Source organism: Brachyistius frenatus, unplaced genomic scaffold (genome assembly GCF_029030835.1).
Source record: "Brachyistius frenatus isolate BFR_SWC_R1_liver_20210118 unplaced genomic scaffold, ASM2903083v1 Contig_21, whole genome shotgun sequence".
Classification (NCBI taxonomy): Eukaryota; Metazoa; Chordata; class Actinopteri; family Embiotocidae; genus Brachyistius; species Brachyistius frenatus.
This window is the reverse complement of record NW_027210620.1, coordinates 5596473-5611713: the sequence shown is the minus strand read 5'-3', so window position 1 is coordinate 5611713 and position 15241 is coordinate 5596473. Positions and strand designations below refer to the sequence as shown.

The following is a 15241-nucleotide window of genomic DNA, read 5'->3' as shown; positions in this document are numbered from 1 at the left end:
CTTTAATGCCACACTCTGTCCTTCCCTGGGCACACCAGTTGCCAGCGCTGAGATTGACACAGCTGTTGAAAGCAGCCCAGCCCTGTGTGGTGAAGCAATGGAGCAGAAAGGTCAAAGGTCACCGGCATTTAGGCTAAAAGAGAGAACAGGTGACGGAGAGGTGAAGGGAATGCGCTCACGTGATTCACAAGAGGGGGGAGAAGGATTTTAGATGGATGCTTTGAGGTCATTCGATTTTAGGACTGAAGAACTGAACAGCAAATTGATTACAGTGAGGAGCTTCTCTGTTTAGCTGTTTGGTAACAGTACAACAAATAATTCCATGTTATTTTAACCCCCCCCTCCAAAAAAACCCCCAAAAAACACCAGAAAGCACAATGGCTGTAACCGGTGAGGCTATGTACAGATCACTTTTGATCACGTTTCATCTCCAGAGATTACTTTTAATGGACACCCTAATTAGACTCCAGTCTGTCACTGAAGCCCCAACAGGGTGTTAAAACAGGAAACCCATCCCTGACTTTTCTCACCAACCAAACAATGAGGACATAAAAGGGCTCTGGGTGTCACACCGGGGCCTGTACCGCCCTAAATGGCCCTGTTGTAGCAGTCAGCGGATGACAGGTGAGCTTCAGTGTGGTAGATCGCTGTACACCAGAGTCCGTGGGCCATATCAGAGCACAGACATCACTCTTTGATAAATTAAGTCGACTTTTATTAAACACTCACACTGTGGCAGTCTTCACCTGCGCAGTACTTTACTTATGTCACTCTTGATTGCAAAAACAATCTCAAAGGACTTCACAGGCCTGCACTCAGCAGGAAGCAAGGACAACAATTATAGCAGGTATTTAATATCCAGCATACAGTTTAAAATACTGTTAGTTGGCTAATAAAAGTCCTGCGTAGTCATGGAAACCAATGCTTCTAATGTTGGTCAATACCAATGTGCACATAAATGTGTCTTGAATAATTTGACCTCATAGTTACAGTGGAAACACTAGTGGTAGTGATGATGGAAAGTATCTCACACCATACATCAGCCTGTGTACTGACATATGTGCCTATTGATAGTGGAGCAAAATGTGGACATCCATATTAATATACTGTATAAAAGTAGTACAAAGGAGGTTCAGTAACATTTTCAGTGCAGTACATCAGGTGATATACAGACTGCTTTGAATAATTACTCAATAATGTTAATTGCCTGTTAAAAGTGAATATTGAAATGTTTCACTGTAACAGATAATATTTAAGAATATATTGTAACACTTGTTTTATTTCAGGTCCATCATCTACTTATAAAATGTCTTGAAAAGATGTGTGTAATTCGGTGATATTTATTGGGAAAGGAGAGATACAAGTTTAAGATTGTTTTTTTTTAGTTTAGTTAAATTCATAAAACAAAAAAGTTTATTTGTGCCTGGAGATAAATTTCACTTTTAGAATTTAGCTTACGATTAAGTAAAATGAATTCATTTGAAGATGCCAAAATTACTTCCTGTGAAAATTAGGTTAATTTTTTAAGAAAACTAGGAAACTACGAGTCCAGTGAAGTAAAGTAATATACATAATATTTGTGCACAGTACACTCACTGAAGTGTACTGCATACATACTTTAGTGTGTCTCAGAGATTGATATTTTAAAACATGTGCAAATAAAACCAAAATTACCAGTAAGGTCAGAGCATTAAGTTCATTTTTATAAGGGAATTTGAGTGTACTAACCCTTTAAGGATGTGTTGTCTTAACCCTCGTGTCGTCCTTGGGTCAAAATGGGTCAACCGAGTTCTATTTTATTTCTATATTTTCATATTTTTTTGGGCTCATTCGTGACAAGGATGCTGTGAGGGTTTCTTTAAACCAAAAAAAAAAAATCCCCAAAAATATAAAAATATAGAAATAAAATAGAACTTGGTTGAACACAGCTGCAGGTCATTTTGACCCGTGGACAACAGGAGGGTATAGTGTTGAACAAAATCTACATATAATGCTATATGTAAAGTTTTACACCGACAAATACAAAGTCTAAGTAAGACACATTTATCATTTACAGAAGATAGCCTGCATCATACTGTATTTCCAAAATACAGACAAAATCCAGCTTTTCTGAGAACCTCAAAGGTTGATCTGCTATTACAGTAAATGTTTCTCCCTGGTGCTGTGTAACTTATATTAACATGTTCCTTTTACTGGGCTCCCAGTTGAAGAATGAGCAGCCCACGGACACCCGTGTGCCTGTGGGGGTCGTGAGTCAGTCAGCTGCCCGACTCCGACCAAAAGGGAACGACAACTGCAGGAGAGGCGGCAGCAACAGCAGCAGCAGCAGCAGCAGCAGCAGCAGCAACAGCAGCAGCAGCAGGCACAGAGGAGAGATGGGGTTTATGGAGGCCACAGCGAGGAGCGTCAGCTGAATCAACCACCCAGCTGAGGATGTTTCAAGTTAGAGTCAGCGTTGATCAGTGAGGGTCTCTGTTCGGTCCAACTCGTCTGCTGTCCCAACAAGTAATCTAGTATTCCAGTCAAATAGAAATGAAGTCATGAATCAGCTTTGAGCATCTGTTTCATTTATAAATGGGCGGACCTCGGACATGTTTCCAAGGTGGGAAATTAAGGTAAACTTGAGCTCGGAAAGTAAAGTAAACTTATGCTCAGTGAATGAGGTGAACTTAAATTAGGTAATTAAGATAAACTTCAGTTCGGTAAGGTAAACTTGAATTAAGATAAACTTGAGAAATGCGGCTGAACAGCAAGAAAATCGCTTGCAGTGCTTCCCATAAAAACAAATATAAAGGAACATAAAAACATGTTAAAAGGTAAATAATGAAATTAAAAAGGGACAAGAACTATCTCGTCTTACATCCTGTCAGCTCATCTAGAGGGCCAACAAATGTCCCAAAATCTCTTGAACTTGACAGCTATTATAATAATACTAGACGTAACTGCCATTCAGAATCATGTAAAAACCATGTCCAGGATGTCTGTGCAATAGTGATTCATCCGGTCGTATTATGTTCTTTTCATTGTCTCCATCCCTCTGCTGTAAGATGTCCTCGGTCAATGGGTTCTTAGAAGACAATGGCCTGTTGTTTGAATGCCTCAGTGAGTAACTGTATGGTGACTTTTTTTTACACTGCGGCCATTTGTTCATCTCCATCACTCATGTGTAGTTTGTTTACAACAGAACAAGTGATAATAAACCAAAAATTGCCGCACAACCTCATGTCACCTTCATCCGCCAGTTTCTTCCCTCCTATCTTCCTGTATAATAGGTGTAAAATGAGTAAAAAAAACAAAAAACACAAGACCTACAAGTTTGATCATTTATACGTACTTTTTTATGCTATATTCTCAAAAATGCGTCCCTTTCTAACCCGCACCCACCTCAGCACCTCCTCTCGTCCTCTTCATCCCCCTCATGGGATGTAACAGCTGTGGTGTCACCCCGTGCCACATGACATGGGCAGGTGGGAGAAACCTATGTGGGACATTGACCCCCCCCCCCCCCACCACCCCCTCCCAACCCCCCAATACCCTCTTTCTTCCCTCCTATTCTGTCTCTCTGAATGTCAAACTACACACACACACACACACACACACACACACACACACACACACACACACACACACACACACACACACACACACACACACACACACACACACACATCTATCTCTACTTTTCAAGGGTGTGGCCATTTTGCATTGCTGGAATGTGCTCTGTGTTTGTAACTCATACTGTATGTTTGATCTGATGAAATCCGACAAAAATTGTGATCCAGTTCCTGCCTGCTTTTCACTGCCGTGTTTCTGTTTCAGCAGCTTAACTAATTAATTAATTGTGACTTCTTTCTCTCAGTACAGTATGACACGACACCCTGTTGGATTGTAGCTCTGATGCGCTGGGATATTTCACTTTACTCCATTTTGGTCACCATGATGAAGATCAATTAACTTACATATTTTTGGCACTGCCCTCAAGTCACATTGTTCTGTACCAAAATGTAAAATGAGAAAAATGAAGGGAGAATTTCACATTCGGACCTGCTTGGAAAAATGTTTGTTTTCAACTCCAAAATATAAAGAAAAGGTATTTGTAAAAAAATATATGCTTTCCCATGCTAGATGGTAAAAACATTATCAGTTGAAGAGCTGTACCTGCTAGAAGGATTTTGGACATCACAGGTTTGGAAGCCAAATCCTGGTTCAATAGAGAACGTACACTGTACTGCACCTGTATCTTTGAAAGAAGCATCTAAACTTTAGAGTATCATATCAGATGCAGATTATTATTATTTAAAAAAAAGAGAGCATTTTTATATGTCTTCGAAGATGTCTGGAGGGGCCTTGTAAATTTTGTTATTGTAGTTAATGGATAAATCAGCGAGTGAAAAACGGATTTGATTTATGGTACCTGCTATAAATATTGTCAGCAAAAGACACTTGAAGTAAAAAAATATTTAGTTGTTAATATTGATGCATTAACACATACAAAGCATTTTAAGTGTATATGCGGACTATTGCTGGGTTTAGTAAAAGCACAGTTCGGAAATGTAGCCTATTATATTTTGGATGTCCAGTCTGCAAAGAAACTGACTATAGGTATTGAACATATGTAGTGGGGTAATAAGTATTATATTTACACGTGAAATGCATTGAAAAAATATTAAGCAATATTCTTAACAACATTAAAATAAAGTACAAGTAGACTACCACAATATTTGAATAAGCAAATGGTAGCCCACTTACATCTCTGTAGTTTCACGTTGCTGTAGAGGAAAGGAGCCACAAAGATAACTTTCTCAAGCCTTTAATTTCCTCTTTGGTTCAAGCGATAGTAATTCATCTTTAGAAATAGACACATGTCGAAATGTCAACACAAGACGAAAGTCTTCTTTGGTGTTTTATTTTAGTTTTTCCCACTTTTATCGCTGGGGGAACGGATTGCGCTGGTTCAGTTTCTAGGGACCGTTTTTACGAACGGACTGATCGGAGCGAGAAGTCGTTCAGGCCGTGATCACAGTTTGACGTTGTTATTTTTGTTGTTGTTGATATTTTCGTACGTAATGACATAACCAAAATCTAAACTATATCAGTGCACGTATTCGACTTGCAGAGGAGGAGTAAAAGGGGGAAGAGTAGACGGACAAACAGTAAAGTAACGTGTTGATATTTGCGTTTCGCCTCCTCTCCAGTCGACGCGATGTTCCTGACAACCGGCCGGCTGTCCAAAGTGCTGCAGCTCACCCTGGCGGTCATCAAACCCGACGCTGTAGCTCATCCTCTGATGCTGGAGGTCAGTGTTTTGACATAAAGTCACACGCGTTCAGACCGACCGACCGACCGACCGACGCCCAGCAGGGCTCGTCTCTTTAAAGTGACGTCAGTCTTCAAGAGTGAGCAGCCAGACAAAGGAGTGAACATTATCTCGAGGTCTTAAAGCAGATGTTCTTCATACCATTCAGTGTGGCTGAATACATTTTGTGCAAAACTCGTTGTTCCCCAATGGGCTCCCAACTTTTAACCCACAGACACCTGTGCATTGTATATTATATTTCAGGAAGAAAGGAACGAATCCAGCTACCCCCGTTCTCAAAATACATAGTTTGTCTGCTGATACTCTGTACACAGTCCACTAAACAAATATATTACCAAAACAGTCCAAGAATTTGATCCGTATTCTTTATTTCTTGTATTTGAACATTTGAAATGAGAGAATTGCACAATTTGACGTGTGGATATCGATCTGGGTTCGTGGGGTATCTTTTCTTATTCATTTGTACCATATGATTTAGACAAGCACCCTCTACATGCACTTGATCCAGACATATTTACACGTAGCGTTAGTCGCAGCGTTTTATTGTTCTCCTTTCAGGCTCTTCACCAGAGAATCCTGGACAACAACTTTGTGATAGTTCGATACAAAGATCTGATGTGGAGAAGACGGGACTCTGAGAGGTTTTATGCTGAACACTCAGGTGTGAACGCAACACATTCCTGTTCAAATGAGACCAAAAAGTCCCACTGTAGTATTTCCATGTGACCAAATGAACGAGTCAGCAGCTTATTTTGCACATTATCATATCATATTCATCGTATGTGTCATACTTTACTGTGTTGCTTGATCGCCCGCAGGACAAAATAATCTCCCGTTTAGAGAAAGATTCATGAAAAGGATTTTTTTTTTAATATATTTTCCTTCCCAAGTCAGACAGTGAAGAATAGTGTCACAAAGTTTTTAGAGTTTAAAAAGTGTTAAATATTTGTGCTTCCTCTTTTTTTCCTCAGAGCGATTCTTCTATCAGAGACTTGTTGAATTCATGTCAAGGTAGGTCAGTGATTGCGACACCGTTTGTTGATTGCATGCGATTATCTTTCGATGCGGTGTGATTGGATGCATGTCGTTCTGCACGATGAATTTAAAATGGAATAATAGGGAGATTTCCAGACGACATCACCCACTGGGCAGACACAGAAAAAGCTCCACTCTGTCGACGCTGGTCCTCTTTCATGCTCAGCAAGTCGCCAATACATTTGTTTTTTTTTATAACTTTACAACAGGAGTTTCAATTATCAGCGTACTGCCATTTGTAGCACCACATCCTCAGAGCAATTGTCTAAATAAATCCACCATGCAGCCTGCTCACAACAGCTCTACATGCAGTGAACCCCCATGGATTGGACAAGGTGTTTGTAATTACATCCTCATTTTCCTGCGGTCACAGCGGGAATCAGTATTTGCTACAGCAACCTTTCTCTGGGTGCTGCTCTTGGAAACACAGGAAGCATGTTTGAGCTTGACGCAGTTCCAGTTGGCATCATTTAGCTACAACTGATAACCCGATAGCTGCATCTGCTAGATATTTGTGGCCGAGCTCTCCTCCCAGGAGGTCTTGGGAGTTCATTTTGGGCTTTTCATTGAGAAAGCATCCAATGTTGAAAACAGACAGACAAGAGTAGCACTCGGTGTTGCTGTCACTGCGGTTTCCATGGCATAATATTTAACTGTAACTAACTGTATTCATGACTGCTGAAACGTGCATTGAAATGTTCCCACAGCGGGCCGATGCGAGCGTACGTTTTAGCCCGAGAGGACGCCGTACGACACTGGAGAGAACTGATGGGGCCGACCAAAGTGTTCAGAGCCAGATACACGTCCCCGGCCTCCATCAGGGCCCAGTTCGGGCTCACAGACACCAGGAATACAACTCACGGCTCAGGTACAAGAAGTCCTGAGTTTTATGATTCTGAACCAATAAAATAATAGCATAATGTTCTGTATAATCCAGAGAGGTACAGATTATTATTTTTTTTAACATATACGTTTAAAAAAATATGAAGTGTCGTAACTGCTACTACGCTCACTCATTAAAACACTCCTGTTATAGATTATTTTATTTTATTTATTTTTTGGAATAAGAGTCAAGAGTATGATAACACAAAAATGTCATCAACAGATTACTTGGACTATAAAATCCCTGTGCTACCAATGGCATTTTTCAGCCATACTTAAAAGATTGTATTTTAGTGTATGTTTGGGTCTCACGTTTGTAAAATGATCATATTCAAATCTTCTTTTCTGCAGATTCTCCTGAGTCAGCGCAAAGAGAAATTGGCTTCTTCTTCCCAGATTTCTCTGCAGACGAGTGGATGGAGAAGGAGGAGCCGTCGTTCAGATCAGGACTGATACATTATGACCAAGAAAACAAGATCCACACACTGTCAACACCAAGCTGACCCCAGAACAGCTTCCGCACTGAGAAAGTATAAAGACTCTTGTTAGTGTTCATCACATGACAACACAAGCTGCCACAGCTGAAGTGCAACCCTTGTTGTTCAAAGTGCCAGTATGTTTGTATCGTGTCTGAATAAGGATGATAAATGGTTCGGTTGAATTTATTGTCATTAGAAAACACACATCACCAGATAAAAAAAAGTGAACACTGTGTTGTACAAAACAAACACACCAGAGAGTTTTTATCATGACAAACTCCTGTCCGGGCTTCACTGTAAATAGTGCAATCGTAACAATCAGTTCTAGTTTCCTGAGCCATACAGATTGGAGGACAGCAGCGACCACATGCCAGATAACAAAACTATGGAATATTTATACAAAGTGAATATTCAGCAGTGTGAAATAATACTGTAATAATAGCTTTACACATATATTTATCCTCAAAGTCATGGTAGGGCATTCTCACACCTGAAGGTCTGAACCAAAGTTCATGTTCTTGTTACATCGTTTACATTTTATCCGGTTCGTTTTGGTTTCACGTTGCAATTTTGCCAGCGCATTGAAGAACTTTTAATGACACACGTCTTGTTGCCATCACCTACATGAGCTTCGTCTTCCTATACTTGATATTGATTGGTTTATAGACAGGCGTGCATGCGATGTCGCATGTTGTCAATTCGGCCTGTGTTTCAGTTTTGTTGCGCAGCCAGTTTCTTTTTCTTCAGGTGGTGTAGCTCTCCGTCCCTCTCATGTCCTCTCTCTCTCTCTCGCGCTTTTTTTTGTGTGCCAGTTTTGGCATTTTCTATTTATTTTTCAAGTTGCCCTGTTTTGTATTTTCCAGTTTTATGTCTGCGAGGTGTCAAAGTAGAGTAAAACATACATTATGCAGTGTTAAATACAACACGGCCGAGTTCAACATGTCCCCTGTTTTCAGTCAAACTAAAGTCTCATCCTTGTCCTTTCAACAGCCGTCAGACGATTAAGATTCCTTCGCCTTGTTCCCAATCATTAAAAGTTTGTTTGGGCTTCTTCCAGTCTCACCTGCACTCAAGTGTTTTGTGTGGCCACCTGTTTGACGGTCTCCACGGGCTTCATCACCTCGTAGGTGGTGAGGGACTTCTTCACCTTCCCGTTCTTGTCCACCTGGTGGATGCTCTGTGTCACTGTGATCGTCACCTGCTTGGTCGACATCCGATTGTCCTGCCATTTGGTCTGTTCATGGAGAAGCACAAACAAGTGGGGGAGTTTGTTTAAAGGGCCGATTGTGGCATTAATTAAGGGGCATTTGAGATATGTCTTTTTAAAAAAAATGTTTTTATATAATTTTGAAAACAAAATAAACATTACAATTTCCCATAGCTCAATGTGACGTTAAAATTTCATGTTTTGTTCAACCAACAGTACCACCAACCCAGAAATACTCCAAAGAAAAGCATAAAAAAAAAAAAATCCCCAATTTGATTGAAATAAAAAGACTAAAATGATTATTTGCTAAAGCTCAAATCGGCTCTAAATGTAACACAAAAGTACGACATAAAAATTACAATGGTTGAAGGAGATGATTTGATTCTCTACACTTTTCACCTACATTGGAGGTCTCCCACAACTCATCAGATTTACCCAATGCGTGTATTTAAAAGAAAAATTAAAGCGGAGGAAAGAAAAGGTGCTCGAATATTCTAAACCTGCTCAAGGTTTTTAGGACATTTGGAGAAGCTTACAATCTCTTCAGTGTGTAGAACACTCCGGCGCTGCACCGTGGTGCCGGATGAAGGCAGCACCACGTCCTCCAGCGGAGAGGCCAGTATTGCAGGTGGGCTGCCAGGTTTCACATCGTTCAGGCTGGCTTCAGACCCGGCCGAGCAGACCTTCAGGTACGCCTGAGCGGGAGGAGGGAGCCCGTCTTCAAAGAAATCTGGAACTGTGACAAAGCAAAGCCTCATCTCGGTCCTGTGGAGCAACTGAGCCACTGGATCGGTTCAATGCAACCTGTCCAACCTCGAACACAGCAAAGCTTTTAACTTTGTCAGAGTCACTGAACTGATCCGATGGCAGCGTGGAACAGTGAAGTGTGATCAATTATGGAAAACACTCCAAAGTCTTATTTGGTTAAGACATTGTGTTTACAGGATGTTGGCATTTTACAGTGTGCACACATTCTCTCTCTCCTCTGCAATGTGAGAGTAAGTGCCCAAATATAAAGGATAATATGTGTTGTTGTTGGGACATACATAATAAAGCCTTTTTGATTAATATCTCAGAGGCACATGCATGTTAGATTTATGTGGAACCACTGTTTGACAGAGTCCTTGTGGCATCCAGCTGCTGATTAATTCTGGATCTGTTTTATCTTTTCAGAGTGGAGCTGAAATCAATTTGTCTCCACAATTACATCAAGGCTCATCTGCCAGCATTCACTAACAGCTGTATCTGTTGCCATGAGAGCCAACTCCTGTTTGAGCGCAGTGGCTTTTGATGCAGACTATTATGTCCGTCCATTGATTCATCTGGCTTCAAAGACAACGCCCCCACAGTTCAGTGCAAAAGACAAATTAACAAACAACAATAGAGAATCCACGAAGGAGCTCCATCTGTTTCTCACCTGTATGAAGAGGCACAAGTGACAAACTGCACACTGGACGAACAGGGGTCTCCAAAGCTGATGCTTTGACGTTGTGTCGTACTCAGTCTGAGCTACAGCATGAAGGTCACCACAATCTTTATTTCAATTGTCCGTATGTATAATGGATTCTTGTTGACCTCTGACAGTGTTTGATATGAAGAAACGATATCATGTTTCCTGACAGGAAAACCAAATCAACTGATGTCACAGGTATCACACTCCACTTAGATGTGGCGACCATTCATTGTCAAATTACTCAGCGACGTGGCTCTAAGTCTGAACTTAAAACAGTCCCAATGAACCAAAAACAGGTCATTTCAACAAGTTTTCAGCTCAATTAAAGACATCAGTGGACGACATTTGGATGCAGGAGATCAATGTGAAAATATGATGTAGACTTTAGAAATAATAGTTGTAAATGCACCATATTCTGTGGTGGGAACCTAATTAAATGCCAATTCATACTGCCGTGAACAGTTCATTAAATTGTTCAGCAGTTAAATTAATGCCTGCTCCTGTTCACAGATTCATTTAGTATTCATTCAACCATCCACTCAGCCGTAACTCCTTCATCATACCGGGGCTGATTGTTTTCTCCGAAGCGAAGCCGGCCTCAGAGTTCTCCGAGGGGATGCTCTGGATGGATGACAGGGGGATATCGGTGTCTGTGCTCGTCAGCCATGTCGACTCCGTCTCTTTGGTCCAGCTCTCCAGATAGCGAGGCTCCAGAGCGTCAGTCCTGCTCCCACCACAGCCCATAGCTCTGCCTCGGGGCGCCTTTGTTTCCCAGCTCAACTTTTCTTCAGAGAAGAGAAAGACAACGGAAATAAAATCACACTGGAACTCAGTTTCATCACAGGAAGCTGCGATATCGGTAGGAACTCTTTCAGATGGTCTCTGCATAAGATTATGTTTGGGGTCGGAAAGACGCCCATTTTAAGTTTAAATCAGTACTTTAAAAAAAAAAAAAAAAAAAAAAAAAAAAAAAAAAAAAAAAAAAAAAAAAAAAAAAAAAAAAAAAAAAAAAAAAAAAAAAAAAAAAAAAAAAAAAAAAAAAAAAAAAAAAAAAAAAAAAAAAAAAAAAAAAAAAAAAAAAAAAAAAAAAAAAAAAAAAAAAAAAAAAAAAAAAAAAAAAAAAAAAAAAAAAAAAAAAAAAAAAAAAAAAAAAAAAAAAAAAAAAAAAAAAAAAAAAAAAAAAAAAAAAAAAAAAAAAAAAAAAAAAAAAAAAAAAAAAATTCTCTCCGATGACCTCAACACAAGCACATAATACGTACAGCACAGCCCACAGCTGTGGGAGAAACTCAGGGTCCTCATAGGGTTCGTCTCTAGTGACTTCAATCCTTCAAAGAGTAGACTGAGTGGTCCCTTTCTCATGAACTCAGATATGTTTCTCCAGGAGCATTTAAAGGCCGCATCTTCTGTTGGTCGAGCAGGCCAAGGAGAGAATACAGAAGCTAGTTGATCATCAAAACATCATCCTGCCACCTTAAATGAAGGGAGACAGAGAGAGAGAGACCGGAAATTAGATGGAAATGCATCAATTTGTGTGTTTTCTTGGTATTTTCTTACAAGAAAAATGTGCCACTTTTTATGTGGATGTCTTAATGAATTCTCCGTCTCTGGGCAGCAGCTAAAGCTGTTGTTCTTCAGGCACCAGCTAAGTCATTTAACGTGTAAAGTGACATAGTTGGTGGCCTGAAGAGCTACAAGTAAAAGATAATTGAGCTGCCTAAGTAAACCCGGAAAGCTCTACAAGGCCGCTCCAAAATTAAACTTGCTTATCTGCGAGAACACATTTCACAGTGTTTTTGGCTGACTTGGATATTCATTGGTATTTATTTAAACCAGAGTACAAAGAAGAGGAAAGGCAGCAGAGACAGAAAGACGCTGCGGTCCTGCAAGAGGATATGGCCAACGGGATCCATCGAAGAACTGAGCTGCCGAGACCAAACTGACTTTTGCTCCAATGCCTCCAGAAACTAAATCATTCTGCTGCAATGAATTTCAGCTTTGGCAGTTTTTGTTGGATACTGCAGCTGACGCCAACCGAGGAAGCCATGTGTGCGTAATGCATGAAAGTTTTCTTTTCACTCTGACAGAGGTGATGTTCTCAAGAGATATTGAAGAAAAACTGGAAAAGTCAACTAAAACCAGCAGGCTGAGAGGACAGATGACCAAGTGAGAGGATTTTTGTCACCTGACACTTTGTTTTGGCCAACAAAGTAGGCGAGGGTGGTGATGCACAGCAATGTTGGACAAACTGTTTTCTCAACAGGATGTGTTGTTTGTGTTTACAATAGCTGCTAATGTTTCAGCATATGATCAGTACAACACCTCCTTTCTTTTGCTTTATACAAACAATATCAATTGGCAACTTATAGTTGGTTTTTTTTGAGTGGGTGCTAAAGAGTGGGAAGACTTGGTGAAGGAAACCAACGGATTTTGGGGTTTGGCATCAGAAGCTTGCCGCAATGCATCCTGGTACATGTTGGCATCGCTGGCATGGTCTGTTAACAGGAAGAGTCAGAAAAGCTCAGCTGTCTTGGTCAGTATACTCAGGAATGTATTGCTTCAATTGACAACGTTTACCGTTAACACTGAGTAGACTGCATAAAGTCTATCTATCTATCTATCTATCTATCTATCTATCTATCTATCTATCTATCTATCTATCTATCTATCTATCTATCTATCTATCTATCTATCTATCTATCTATCTAGAGACCAACTATAATTGGATCAATCCACCTTAAACAATCCTTATAATAAAAACCAATTCTGTCTTAATCACTTCTCAATCGGGGTAATTGAGTCTACCTAAAATCAGAATCAGAAGTCAGAATATCATTGATGCACTGACACGTTCACAGTCAGGCCTCTATGGATCATGATGTCCTCTGATTAACTAATTGAATTGCCTTTGCCCGGACAATCAGGCTGGAATAAATGAATCGGAGCATCAGTGCCACCGCACAGCCGTAACGCAGCTTGTGGGGGGTAAAAGCGCTGTAAAACGCATTCTTATACGGGTCTGACAAGCAACATGATATGTCGGTAGCTTTCGCACCGCCGTCATCTCCACAGGCCATAAGAAAAATATCAGCGTGAAATAAAAACCAAATCGAAACGAGCTGTAAATATTAACGACAGAAACGACGCAGTCCAATGCAAGAGAAATCAAACACTGAGAGATGGTCAATGCTTACGGATGATGGAAAGTCCGCCTTTCTGTCTCGCCTCGACGCACCTCCTGCGTGTCGTCTGCCAGTCAGACTTGTAACATTGTTAATGATGGCACACACACACACACACACACACACACACACACACACACACACACACACACACACACACACACACACACACACACACACACACACACACACACACACACACACACACCGGTCTCTAACACACAACAGCGCATCTGTTCGCACCACCAGCCTCCTCATTCATCCTCCGTAACAACATCAAAGGTGGACAGTAGATGTTAAAATCGTCCATCGTCTGGTCGAGAACACGACGGACTATCTGTCTGTCTTCGGATTGAAATATAAGGAGGGGAGGGGGAGGCTGGGGGGGGGGGGGTTACCTCAGCTGTTGCCAGGTAAACTTAAATAGTATAACGGTCCTCTGTGGTGATTGCATTGAGCACATGTTCTGCTTCGTAACCAGTAATAGAGCTGCACTTTGGTCCGTTGCGGTTTGTTGGCAATCAATAAATTACATTTACTGTACACAAAAATAAAGGCTGCAGTACTAAGTTTGAAAGAAAAAAAAAGATTCTATTTTAGTGCTTTACTGACTGAATATACAAAAACCTACAGTCCCTTTTCACTGCAGACATTGTGACTTGTTATCATAGGTAAAGCACACGTGCATTAATGATGGGTCAGTTCCATTAAGTGTCCCAGTAAGCAACGGCAATGAACCAGCATGCACAAAAAGCAGGACCTGCCCTAAGTGGAATGCAGCCTTCACTAATAAACCTGTACTTTCCCCACAACAGGTCAAACTGTCTATACTGATGACATTTACCTTGAATAATGTTTCATTGTTCAAGTTTGTAGTTGACCTGTTGTTTGCGTGGATCTCTGATAAATGTTTTCACAGTCTTGCTCAACAGTACACGCACAGTATATTATCACAGCGGTGCCCCTCACACCCCTAAAAAGATGTTCACTACTCTGCCCACAAGGGGACACTCCCAGCCCACTCCTTTACTTGCACAACAGGGCAGATGGACCAAATCATTGTAAAGGTTTCAAGATTTCATTTAAATAGTAAATAAGTTAATGGTGGTTGTTTGGTTGGTAAAGCGATAAATCTTTGAAAATATTTTTTGATTTTTTTTTTTTTTTGGCTTTGATTGACAGCTATCAATAGGCTTCAATCAAATCCCTTACAGATTTTTTTTCTTCTTCCTATGCTTTCCATATGGGACACATGCGTACTTATATGGGTCATGTATGACACCTGTTTACCACATGTTGCAACATATGGTAACATGGGGAAAATATGGGCATCTACATGGACTTCACACATTACACAATGGAAATGTTCCAAAACCACAATGCCCATGGGCAAAAATACATGTTTCACATGTGCAGAATCATGCGTGTATGTGGTCACATGTAATCACATGAGTTTTTGCACACGTGAAATTCATGTGTTTTTTCTGCACAGGATGTCAAACCGTTGCTCTTGAAATCAGGTAATTAAAGGAGAAGTGACTGGTATGTTGACAAGACAAACAACTGCATGTCTTGTTAAAGGAAAACAACCAACCTAAAGGTGTTCAGATTGTATGTGCAAAAGTTAAGACAATTTGGACAAAACAGAAGCAAAAATCACTATTATCAGGTATCAGGATGAGATTTTAT

The 15241-nt window shown here is 40.5% G+C and overlaps 2 protein-coding genes across 3 annotated transcripts; one reads left to right on the top strand and one right to left on the bottom strand.

The window, feature by feature from the left end:
• Nucleotides 1-4989: 4989 nt before the first annotated feature.
• Nucleotides 4990-8775, top strand: nme6 (NME/NM23 nucleoside diphosphate kinase 6). Of its 2 annotated transcripts, none has more exons than XM_069696665.1 (6): nt 4990-5059; nt 5196-5296; nt 5876-5978; nt 6289-6328; nt 7060-7220; nt 7586-8775. In XM_069696665.1, the coding sequence occupies exons 2-6, from the start codon at nt 5204-5206 to the stop codon at nt 7735-7737; spliced, it is 549 nt and encodes a 182-aa protein (XP_069552766.1). In that variant the 5' UTR covers nt 4990-5059; nt 5196-5203; the 3' UTR covers nt 7738-8775. The 2 variants fall into 2 exon arrangements, with proteins under 2 accessions (XP_069552766.1, XP_069552767.1); XM_069696666.1 differs by having other exon boundaries at nt 5000-5029.
• A 7-nt stretch (nt 8776-8782) lies between these two features.
• baalcb (BAALC binder of MAP3K1 and KLF4 b) lies at nt 8783-13701 on the bottom strand. The gene is made up of 5 exons (XM_069696667.1): nt 13565-13701; nt 11633-11843; nt 10937-11158; nt 9457-9656; nt 8783-8947 (listed from the first exon to the last, which is right to left on the bottom strand). The coding sequence occupies exons 3-5, from the start codon at nt 11115-11117 to the stop codon at nt 8783-8785; spliced, it is 546 nt and encodes a 181-aa protein (XP_069552768.1). The 5' UTR covers nt 11118-11158; nt 11633-11843; nt 13565-13701.
• Between the last annotated feature and the right edge of the window lie 1540 nt (nt 13702-15241).

Excerpts from the sequence above, each read along its gene's own strand:
- nme6 (XM_069696665.1), top strand. The coding sequence starts at position 5,204 with ATGTTCCTGACAACCGGCCGGCTGTCCAAAGTGCTGCAGCTCACCCTG. Across the intron at positions 6,329-7,059 it reads CTTGTTGAATTCATGTCAAG|CGGGCCGATGCGAGCGTACG; the intron begins GTAGGTCAGTGA and ends ATGTTCCCACAG. Across the intron at positions 7,221-7,585 it reads GAATACAACTCACGGCTCAG|ATTCTCCTGAGTCAGCGCAA; the intron begins GTACAAGAAGTC and ends TCTTTTCTGCAG.
- baalcb (XM_069696667.1), bottom strand. The coding sequence starts at position 11,117 with ATGGGCTGTGGTGGGAGCAGGACTGACGCTCTGGAGCCTCGCTATCTG. Across the intron at positions 9,657-10,936 it reads GGAGAAAACAATCAGCCCCG|TTCCAGATTTCTTTGAAGAC; the intron begins GTATGATGAAGG and ends GCTTTGTCACAG. Across the intron at positions 8,948-9,456 it reads TTCTACACACTGAAGAGATT|ACCAAATGGCAGGACAATCG; the intron begins GTAAGCTTCTCC and ends CTCCATGAACAG.